We start from the raw sequence: 11,753 nt of genomic DNA on the forward strand, positions 1-11,753 counted from the left end.
AGCTCAAAAAGTGCTAAGAAGCATTCAGAGTCAAAAAGAAAAGAATGGTTATCACAAAACACTAGGCAGAAAATTGGGGAGCAAAATTCAAACCTAAACTTAATCAAGGATGGAGTATATAACTAGCTAAAACAAAAAAATATAATGACAAGGAAATAAGGATGAATCAAAGCAAGCGAAAAGAAGCAATTTCATTAGCAGAGTGGCAATAGACATACTGGGCAATGCCCTGCAACGGTTTTGAGGACATTGATGTCTAGATGGAAAAGGACCGCTGTCCCCTCTAGATACACCAATGCAGCTTAACAAAGACAAATACATTCCTCATCCTCCTAAAACAGCAGAGGAGGAAATACAGTGTTATATATCAACCTTGTAGCAGAATAATAAGAAAAATAATTCAGTGGTAAAAGGTAGGAAAGTGCTGAATAAGACAGAACAAAAATAACTTAAATAATTGGAAACTTTTCCAAATTAAAGAAAAAAAGACACTTTATTGATAGTCTACTTTGAGACATTCATCTACAACCTTTACTAGCAAAAAAAAAAAAAAAAAACCACACCCAAAACTTATTCCTTCTATTTACTCACCTCTTTCTTAATCATTTCCCATGTTTTCTTTGCTGCTGCTCTTTTTGCTTCTTTCTTACTTTTACCAATGCCTCTACCATATTCCACATCACTTAATTTGACCACAACTGTGAACCTGCAATAAAGGAAAATTTTCTAAAGCATTGTTACATTTTGCCTCATAAATACTTGATAACCTTCTCAGATTAAACTTTGATTTTATTATCTACAGTAATATACTGTGAGGTATTGAACTATCCCCATGTTTTTATTATATCCAGCTCCTGATTATCATAATTCTTTAGTATAAATATATTAAAATACTTCCTCCCTAGTCACAAATGCATGTACTTTTTTAGTTCTAACAGTATATTTGACTGCTTACTTGCTTTTTAAAAGCAAAATTATTTAAATTTTTAAAAGCAAGAGAGTGCATGAGGTCGGTATTGCTACAAGCCAAGTTGTGAGGCTGTAGCACCAGGACACATCTCAGCACTGCAAAACTATACAGAGAGGAAAGATTAGCTAATCTTGATTTCATGGAACCAGATGTGGCATTGCATTCACTTTCAATACCCTGTGATGTACCCTACTTAGTAAGGGCAAAAACCATGTCTAGTGCTTTGCAAGAGATGAATTTAAAGACAACCACAAACAACAAACAAAAAAATGCAAACAAAACAAAGAAAAGGAAAAACCAAACCAAACAAACAAAAAACCAGCACCCAGTCGTGCCCCTCCACACTCAGCTCTTGATCCCTTCCTTCTCCATCCCTCCATTGCACAACTGTTCATGTACTGCTTCCCACATGGCAACTCCATGAGTCAGAATGGGGGTCTGGTGCATCTCAGGACTAACTGTAGTGGATCTGGCTGGGATGGAGTTAACTTTCTTCAGAGCAGCCGGAATGGTGCTGTGTTGTGGATTTGGGACTAAAACAAGGTTGATAACAGTGTTTTACCTATTGCTGAACAGTCTTCGCACAGCACCAGATCTTTTTCTTTTTTCCCCACTCTGGCTGTCCAGTAAGTGGGGGGGGATGTGTGAGAAGCTGGGAAAAGACACAATCAAGGCAGCTGGCCAGAGGGATATTACATGCCATGTGGCATCACATTCAGCAATAAAAGGTGAGAGATGGAGGAAAAGGTAACATTTGAAGTTATAGTGTTTACCTTCCCAATTAACCATTTGGCATGGTGAAGCCCCACTTATATGGAAAGAGCTAAAAATCTACCTGCTGATGGGTAGCAGTAAGCAAATTCCTTATTTTGCTTTGGTCACACAACTTTGCTTCATCTGTTAAACTACCTTTATCTCAATACATAAGTTTTTCTCCCTCTCAGCTTTCTGATTCTCCTCCCCATCCCACTGGGGGGAAGTGAGTGGCTAGCTGGGAGTTTTGCTGCTGCCTGAGATCAAGCCCCCACAGCACCCTAATAAGAAATGGTTGGATTCAGATGGGTCAGTCCTTATTCGGATCCAACCTGTCCTGCAGATGCAAATTCCCTAATGTTCCTGCTACTGCCTTTGCACAAAAGGCAACAGAGGGTAAAACAAATAGATTTCTGCCTTTGGCAGCAGCACAAACTTGCAACAAGTTTAAGTGATGGTTAGAGCCTCAGGGTAAGTCCATGCTTCAGAGTGCAGCAGAACATATAGATGCTCACAGCCATGGACTTACACAACAAAACAGTCCAGGTATAACATCATAAGCCTCTCCGTGGGATAATTTGTCTCAAATAGTCGAATGACTTTAGGAATTCACTTTTTCCGTTATTCCAACTTAATTCTCCACTTCCCTTTAATGAAATGTTTGCATGGAAAGAAATGCAGATGCAGAATAATGCTTGCACTTGTGTTAAGAAATCTTAAGGAGGCAACGAGTAGGACAAGGCACATGATAGTGTGCCACATACTCTACACATAGGAAACAGCAAACAAACAAGCACATGAAAGAAAGATCGTTCTTTGGGAAAGGGTCTGTTAGGTTAAGTGCTGAATACTACATGCCTTCAGTTATCATGTTGCATCCAAAATTCACCATTTTGGTTAGGCATCCTGAAGAAATGTGCAGTGAATGATCAATGAGTTAATTATCTGAGTTGAGGATTAGCCAGGTGAACGTTGCACGAGTTGGTTCCAAATGTACAGTCACAATTATCCACCATGAGCCCTGAGATAATAAGCAATTCCCAGATTTGCTAGGTTTAGGCGGGACTGGCCTAGTTTTACACACACTGCATTCCCAGCCCAAGAAAGCTTGCAGACAGTCAGGACTGGACCACCCTGGGCTCTCTCAACCTTCTTACACTGTGTTCAGCACTGACCCTGTCAGACATTGTACTGGAAGCAGCTACAGCACCAGCTCTCTCTGCACATGTCTCAGAGAACTGCATGAGATAAGACACAGTACGAAAGAGTTAGGGACCCAGCTCAGTACCAGCAGTGGCCACTGTGTCCCATTAGCAGGCAGAGCACTGGGAAAGAGCATCACCAGGGCACTGTAGGAGGTTTACAGCAGGCATCATTGTAGCCAGACACTTTACACTGTATCCTTGGAATAGACCAAGTTGTATAGGATTTTCCTAGATATCACTCTCACACAATGGGCTGAACTGTATTTGTGAATGTAGCACAGCACATGTAAAAATATGAAAAAGCATAGATTTGGAATGTATATAAATTCCGTCAGTCCCATGCCGTGACTTTTGAATCACAAAAATGTAGCTCTGTGACCAAAGCTGTGGTCATTACTGCAATAAGGGTTGCTTTTTGAGTTACATGAGCTGCATGGGGAAAAAAATCAAGATAACTGATTAACATTTGAGACACTGATAATTTATTCTGGGACTATAGTCAGGTCTACAAATAAGTCTGTGTAGACAGTGCTAGGTGTCTAAAACATGCAAGACATTAAAAGAAACATATCAGTTAGTAGCATGAGGCTTGTCTTCATGCAAACTAGCAAAAAAAATTTTTTTAAAAATCACACAAGGAAACACTATAGATCTTGAGTATGATATTTGGCAAGCAAAAAAAATTAGCAAAACACCATATTTCTGTTAAAAAATAAAATATGTTCCATCACCTGTAATTGTCTCTTAAAGGGAAAACAAATCTTCTTAGGTAAAATACCCTTTCTTGAAGCAGATGTTCAAAAATTAAACACATTAAACATGTTGGTACACAGTCAATTAATATAGACTCAACCTTTATGGTTAGGTATCAACAACTCTTCGTAAAACTAAAGAGAAATCAAAGCACTTAAGTTAGGATAGACCATAATCTGAAATACATACTGCAACCCAACCCACCTCCTGAGAGATTTTATGGCAGATGCATAACATACTCAAAATATAGTTACTAGTAACAAAACCATGCATCTACCACTCAATTTATGGTTTCAACCAGCTCTCCTGCTGCATATATGCTTTCAGCAAATTATCTTTTGTGACTGCAAGCTTTTCCCAGTTTGTTCATCAAAAACCCTTCTGGTTATTGACATGCATAGTGAACTTACTCAGGGTCATGAGATGGGCCGGTCATCCCAGCAGTGTCATAACGCAGTGTAAGTTTATTTACTTGACAGTGACGGTTGATCTCCTCCATACACTTAACTTCATCCATTCTCTGTCCATTCTCCATTCTCTCCTTCTCCATACACTCTCCATCCATTTTGAGGCAATCTCAAATAGATTCTGCAAAGTAATAGTCAAAGATGTGTCTGTGCCTCTAGACACTGAAGAGCGACAGTCCCTAATCCTGGTAGATCACTGCTGTGATGTAAAATAGAAAACTGGTGCCAGTAACAAAGATCATCAAAAACTAATTCTAATGTCTAATTGAAATGGTTGATCTGTCACAGTTTTTGAAGAGTCATTGCTTGGAATAACAGTTTTAGAAAGCAGAGAGGAGAACTTAGTGATTAGAGAAGATTTCTTAGCGGATTTCTTCACAGGAAAAGACCAAATCATTCACCGAATTCTGTGGGGGTAAAATAATCGGTAACGTTTCTCCAGAATTATAATGGCTTCCTTGAGAGGGGAACCAAGCGGCACTTGAACATACCCCTTCAAACCGCGATGACGGGCAGGCTCAGCCTTACTGTCCAAAGCTGAACTCTGGCTCCCGGGCGCCGAGCGCTGCGAGCCAGCGCCGCTCCCGCCGGAGTACGGGCAGCCCCACTCGGCCGGACTCCCCGCCCGCCCTCTCCGCCGTTTACCTGCGAGCGGCGGCAGATGCTCCAGGACCCGCGGGGGCTTCAGCAGCTCCAGCAGCCGGAGTGGTGCAGCCCAGCCCTATGCGACACGAAGTTTCGTTTCCCGCAGCACCGCCCGGTCCGGCGGAAGCGAAACCGAAAGGGCGGGCGATTCCCGCAGGTTGCGGGGCGGCTCCTTCCCGAGGCCGCGGGAAAGCCGCGCTCCGCCCGCCGCACGGAGCGGAGCCTCCGCCGGCTTCGCTCTGCCCAGCGCTCCTGAGCCACCGGGGAACGGAGAGCAGCAAGGAGAGCGAGCTGCTTCGCAAAGATGTGTCAGCCACAGTGCCGTGACCCTCCGGCACTCTTCCCTGACTAGCTGCTGCCTTTTTCTGCTACAGCTCAGCAACACGGACAGCGGGGAGCAGTGGCACACCCAGCTTCGCCCAAATACATCCAAATATGTATTTTTAGTGGTCCTTTTCCTTCTCTGACTAGCCGATTAACAGATATGTTCCTGTATTGGGTCTGACTGAGATGGACTTCATTTTCCGAGAAAATCTTCAAGATTAGTTTCCAGAGGCAAGATCTAAAGTATGGAGCAAATACACTTCACTGTGTACACACAGCACCTGCTCCTGATCACCCAGATACAAAACCTATGGAACTGTGCTTTGATTCCCACCCAGCTGCAAGGTCTCTCTCCAGCAGAAACCAAGACAGCTGTAGAGGAGAGAGGGAAAACAGCAGCAAGCCTTAGGTCTTCCTCAGTTGGGCACCCAGGAAGCACACCTGTTTTCTCATAGTGCTCACAAAACCAGTAAGGAACCCATTCAGACACCAGTGGGGATGCAGCAAAAAGGATCAGAGTTCCAAACACAGAACTTCTAAGTATAATTATCTTGTAGGGAAAAAAAATTAAAAAGACAAACCATGATATAAGTCATGTAATTCACAAGTTATTATTTCTCTATGTATAGACAAAACTGGTTTCCTTTGAAAGTGTTTATGATGTTCTTCCTTGTTAAAAGCCACTTAGAGCAATTCCATTGATTCTGTGTTTGGAGCTTGTTTAAGGATACCAAAATGACATTCTTACATTATCTCTTCTAGAGAACGTGCAGTACACCTTGTGTTTCAGCTTGTTTCTTACTTAGGTTTCTAATAACTGTTGTTTTCCTGGCTCTGAGCTCCTGTGAGGCATTTCTAGCCTCTAGCAAGCCTGTAGAAAGAACAATGAGAAAATAACACGCTTGCTGATAGTGTCATTAGTGGGCTCATTTGCTAACCATGGGGTTCAAATAAATACAACACAGTAAACGGCTGGCTGAAGTACAACCTTGCAGAGACTTTTCCAAGCATACACAAAAGGACACTTCACAGTTACAGACCTACTCTGAAGCAAACAAATGTTTTCTATGCACTGTCAGTTGATGAGAAAACTGAAAATAAAAAAAGTTTAAAATACAACTATAATTCATGGTTTAACTGCTTCAATTCCATAATTGAAGCATTCTAATCAAATTTATACCTTATAAGACCTTTTAAGAGATTTATTTTCCACTTATGACCTCTTTGACCAACACTCAAAGACAGCACAAACATTAATTTTATGGAACTGTACCTTTTCCCCAAGGGGCACGTAGGATTCACTGCTGACTGCAGTACAGGGCTTTCTGAAAAAAAGGCCATCTTATTAAGTAGAGAGAATCCTAGAAATTCAGCTATTCTTAACCACTCATCTGTATAAATTATGAAAAACAGTGACTCAGTAAAAGCAAGTGAAATCCTTGTCTCACACCTTTTCCGTTTTATCAAGTGAAAGTAGTACATTTTGTTAAAGTCAACTCGATAAATTTTATTAAAACTCCTCCTACTGCCTTAACTACAGGATCCTTAGCCATCTCTGTTTCTTCTCAGAATCCCCCTCTCTCCTTAAAGGCTTGCCTTCTGTAGTTCTAGTTGCCATATGCCAAGCTCTAGGGAACAGTTTATTTTGGCCTTTTGTTTGACTCATCAGACAAGGAGATTACTATCCAAGGTGCAGTTTGCAGAACTGAAAGTGACCTAAAGGTGAACTTCCAGTTTCTCTGGTAAGAAACAAACACTACTTGAGCAACCGAGCCTGCTATTAAACTTCTGCTTGGGCAAAATGATCTGTTCTGGAACAGCATTTGGTACATACACCTAAAACCGCTTTCTACCAAGCCGTTCAGGCCTTCATCTGAATGCCTTTCCAACTCATTTGCTCTAGAAAATATTGACCTTTGGAACTTCAAACATTTTATTATCATACCAGTTCCCCAAACAGTGGAGTTATTGACTTTGGCCTTATCATGATCATTTGTTTATGGATGATTCAATCCCGGTGCTGCGGTTTGCTCTGCCTGTAGGTGACTCCGCGGGACAAATCCCTCCAGAAGGCAACACGGAATCCGGGAAAGGCGAAATGAATCAAATCTCTCGCCTGTGTCCTCCTTCTCCCTCGTGCGGCTCCCTCTTCGGCAACGCCCGTGCATGGAATGCTCCGAAGAGCAAACCTACAGATTTTGGCGTCTTTGGACCCCACGCGCCAGCAACACCGCGTAGAGATCTCGCTGATGATCTTTTATAAGGCTGGTAACAGGCTTCCCCAGCCACAGCAGCCGCGGGTATGACATCAGGGAGGCCCCTAGCCCCGGGGCCGGCACAGAGAGTGAACCTACTGCCAGCGGCCAGGAACGGGCAAGGAACGGGAGCGGAAGCCGCAGCGCGGTCCTTCCCCGTTGGAAGCGCCGCGGGAGGAATCCTTTCACGGCAAAACTGTTTCCTGCCAGCATTTCAATAGGTATTTTTCAATGAGATGCCAGCTGTCCGTTTTCTCATCTAGAGAGCATTCCTAAACAGAGGACAAAAATTAACAAACAAAACACCAAAACACATCACAAACCCCACGGCGTGGCACCACCCCCTGCCACACCCGTGACCCCGGTAACGCCGTGTCCCGCACACCTGCTCACCCCGCCCTCTCTCCTTCCTTTTTTCCTTCCCTACTCCCTCCTCAGGCAGATGCAGCTAATCCCTGTCTCAGCCCCCACCCCGCCGGCATGGCAGGAAGCGCTCCGAGCGCTGCGGCTTCCAGGGCACCAGAGCTCCCGCAGCCCTTCTTCCCCGCCCCAGCCCCGCGCAAGCTCTCGGGATCTGGGCGGGGTGTCCTCACAGCCCATTCCAGGGCCTTGCGTGAGTTCAACCCTCTTTTCCTAGCGGGGAGGGCGGAACTGCCGCCACCGCCCAGCGGGGAACGCGCTCCCCTCCCGCACCGCCCCCCGGGCCTGACGCGAGGGGCGGGCCCGGGGCGGGTCCGGGGGGCCTGGCCGTGCTGTGCCCGGCACGGGCGGCTGTGCCGGCGGTTCGGGGTGCTTCCCTCCGCCGTTCCAGCGGGGCGGCTCGCGAGGGAGGCGGCGCCATGGGGCTGCACGGCGTCAAGGCGGTGTTCTTCGACCTGGACAACACGCTGGTGGACACGGCAGCGGCCGGGCGCCGCGCCATCGAGGAGGTACTGCCCCTGTCCCCTTCCCGGCGCCGGGCCCGCGGCCACCGGCCTGCCTGGCCCGGCCCTTCCCGGCCGCGGGGCCGCGCGTGTCCCGCTCCCCTGCCCTGCCCTGCCCACACGCGGCCGGGGCCGCTCCCGGGAGCGCGCCGCGCGTCCCCGCAGCGCCCTGACGCGCGTCCCCGCGTCCCTCGCAGGTGATGAGCGCCCTGCAGTCCAAGCACCACTACGGGGAGGGAGAGGCGCGCGCCGTCTGCGACAAGGTCCAGGCCAAGCTCCTCAAGGAGTGCCACGATCCCGCCAAGATGTGCATCACCGACCTGCGGATTTCGCACTGGGAGGAGGCGATCCAGGAGACCATCGGGGGGGAGGCGAACCGCGACCTGGCGGCCGAGTGCTATTACCTATGGAAGACGACGCGGCTGCAGCACCTGACGCTGGCCGAGGACACGCGGGGGATGCTCACGGAGCTGCGGAAGAGGGTCCGCCTGCTGCTCCTCACGAACGGCGACAGGCAGACGCAGAGGGAGAAGATCGAGGCGTGCGCCTGCCAGCCCTACTTCGATGCCATCGTTGTGGGGGGAGAGCAGAAAGAAGAGAAACCGGCGCCATCCATATTTCATTACTGCTGCGATCTCCTGGGGGTGCAGCCCGCAGAGTGTGTGATGGTCGGTGACTCTCTAGATACAGATATTCAAGGAGGCCTGAATGCTGGCTTGAAAGCAACGGTCTGGTTAAACAAAGCAATGACCACCCCGGTAGATACCTCCCCTGTACCTCATTATATTATTTCTTCTGTTCTGGATCTTCCAGCGGTTTTACAGAAGATGGAGCACAACATTAATGCTAAGTTAGGAACTGACCATACGGCTAGTAGCAATGAAGCACATTGATGGTTCCAGCATACAGAGACCTGCTGAGCTGTTAGGTGACACATGCTCTTTTTAAAAAAATTGACCCTAGGAGTTTGAACTCATGTATGGAATGCTCTTTTAAACAGCAAATGCATGAATAAGAGCACAGTTGTCAGTGAAAACAGGATAGAAACACAAAATTATATTAGTTTAAAAAGATGTTAAGTGCAGTTAATTTAAAACAACTGCCTCTGCCTGGAAACTATTTTGACAGACTGTGGTAAAAGTCTATCTGTCTCTTACCTAAGTTGCCAGTCTCTTGTTTTTATAATGGAAAAGGAAATGTGAATGTTTTGAGCTTTCACATTCTTTGCTGACTTGTAAGTTGAGTAGAAGCTTCAGTGCCGAGCTTGTGTGCAGTGTGTAAGAGAAGATGGGAAAGAGAGTCTGGTACAATCTGGTAAATTTTCACAATTGATCTACAGTTTATCTCAGGAACTGGAGTGAATTTTGCTGTTTCTCAGACCATTAGAAAATGCTCTTTTTTTTGATTTTTTTCAAGTTTTAGATTTTTTTTCCAACTTTGCAGTGAGTTTTTGTTTATGAAATCAGTACCTCTTACTGTAAGTACTTAAATGTACATTAAAAATTGGCATTTTTAGAGGGGACCTTTTATCAGAGGGACTTGATGAATAAGCTTTTACTTTGTATTATCTTGGTGCTTATGCAACTATGCAGTATACTTGTGATTCAGATTATGATTTTTGTTGGAATGTAATTGATAAAACAGGGATATTTTCAATCGCCTTACTGTACTGTCATACTCTTCAAATGCTAATATTATTGTTCTGTCTGATTTTATTAGTGAATTTTGATCAGACTTTTTGGAGAAACTGTTCTCGGTCTTGCTCAGGTGTATGACTACTCAGAATCAGCTGTAGGAACAGTGCTTTTTTTGGACTGTTTTAATGGCACTGCTGTATAATCCCTCCTTACTCCAGTTTCTACAGGTAATTCATGTGATTTATTCTGGAGAAAATATAAGGTAGTTTTTTATAAATGGCTTTATGACTCCCTTTCAGGAAATTGGAGAATTATGTCATATGTATTACAGTACTGTGTACAACTTTATAAGGTATGTGTGATATTTCCTCTAGATGCAGGAGATGACTCTTTAAACAGTAACATTTCTCTTTTCCAGATCATTATATTAATTTATTTTTTCTGTACTTCATATTACTATATAATGGGAAAGTAACCTCATATTAAATGGAAATGTAAACGCTTGTTGGAAAATCTGTTTTTCAAACCTATTTGCTATATATATACATATCAGACTATATATGAACAATCAAATATTATATTTTAAAATAAATCCAAGTTAAATCTTTTGAGAATATATATTTAGATGCTGGCAGAAGAACGTGTGGCATATGGGCAGCAATAAAAGATCAGCAAAAAGTTCAGAAACCTACCATAAAATGGCTGCACAGAAGAAATCCTGTATAAGAGAGGTTCCTCTTTTTAACTTGACATGAATTTAAGTTAATGCAGTTAAGTCTTTCACAGGATGACCGAGTCATCAGGGTGGGGTGTTACATCAGGATCTGGGTTAAATTATTTGACAAGGAGTTTAGGTTGCATCAACTTATGTTGCTCCTACACTAGTGGGGGGGGTGAAGAAAAGGAAATACTTTTTAAAGCTGGAAGCCCTTTCATCCAATTGTCCCTTAAAAAAGGTAAAGCAGTCCAGGTTTTTCATCCTATCAAGCCAAGACTGTTGAGACATCGGGATTAATGAAGAGCCCAGAGACAGGCCGCACTTGTTCCTTTGAGGAAATGGGCACGCACTGAAAGTGATCCCACTACAGTGGTACAATAACAAGACTCAGTGGGACTGACTTGGCGCACCTTTCTTACTGAAGGAAGAGGCCTAAGTTAAGATCGTGTTTTGCATTTGAGGAGCATGAAAACAGCCACTGGTTTAGGTGATGAGCAAAGCATTGCTAATAAGATTTCTTACAACTGAGGACTGACAGAAAAAATTATTATCATTGAACCTATGAGAGATAGGTTCAATGATAATAACTCTATTCTCATAGAATAGGAATGTATCCAAAAGGTTACACGATCCCTGAAGAAATGTAACAATACTATCTGATACAAAAGCAACAGCGTTGCTTGTAACAGCATCTCAAAGGAGCTGTAGGATAACTAGCTGCCTTCTGAGCACAACAGCAAGATTGTAGAACTTAGGCCCTCAGAATGAGGCTTCTGATACAGCTGATATTTAAAACAACAAATTGTAATAATTTGCAAGTCTCTCTGTGGGCTTGAAGGATATATATATATACACCAGGTTACCATTTTTTAATCTAAGTTGAGGCTTATATTGTCTTGGCACTGCATCATTCTGAAGTGGCACACTGAGCCTGTTTATTGTATAAAGGGTCTCTTGTTTTAGAAGAGACTACTCTTTGTTTTGCCTGTGGCCAGCTGTTTTCTTCCATTTCTGACTCTAAGGAAAACCACTATTTTCAGGTGACAGTGTGGTCGGTAGAGGCCACACCAGAGTATGTTTTTCCATTACTGTACCAGGCTGGA

At 44.3% G+C, this 11,753-nt stretch overlaps 2 protein-coding genes across 2 annotated transcripts in view; one reads left to right on the forward strand and one right to left on the reverse strand.

The window, feature by feature from the left end:
- Nucleotides 1-4,198, reverse strand: part of EIF2AK2 (eukaryotic translation initiation factor 2 alpha kinase 2) — a 21,085-nt gene extending 16,887 nt beyond the window's left edge. The window contains exons 1-2 of the mRNA XM_027898851.1: nt 4,092-4,198; nt 592-706 (exon numbers count right to left, since the gene is read on the reverse strand). Of these exons, the coding sequence (XP_027754652.1) occupies nt 592-706; nt 4,092-4,198 (222 nt within the window). The remainder of the gene's footprint in view (nt 1-591; nt 707-4,091) is intronic.
- A 3,941-nt stretch (nt 4,199-8,139) lies between these two features.
- Nucleotides 8,140-10,445, forward strand: NANP (N-acetylneuraminic acid phosphatase). The gene is made up of 2 exons (XM_027898853.1): nt 8,140-8,301; nt 8,493-10,445. The coding sequence occupies exons 1-2, from the start codon at nt 8,212-8,214 to the stop codon at nt 9,186-9,188; spliced, it is 786 nt and encodes a 261-aa protein (XP_027754654.1). The 5' UTR covers nt 8,140-8,211; the 3' UTR covers nt 9,189-10,445.
- Nucleotides 10,446-11,753: the final 1,308 nt, after the last annotated feature.

This window comes from Empidonax traillii, unplaced genomic scaffold (assembly GCF_003031625.1).
Source record: "Empidonax traillii isolate 1590-97213 ecotype Southwest subspecies unplaced genomic scaffold, ASM303162v1 scaffold626:size867168, whole genome shotgun sequence".
In the NCBI taxonomy this organism is placed as follows: domain Eukaryota; kingdom Metazoa; phylum Chordata; class Aves; order Passeriformes; family Tyrannidae; genus Empidonax; species Empidonax traillii.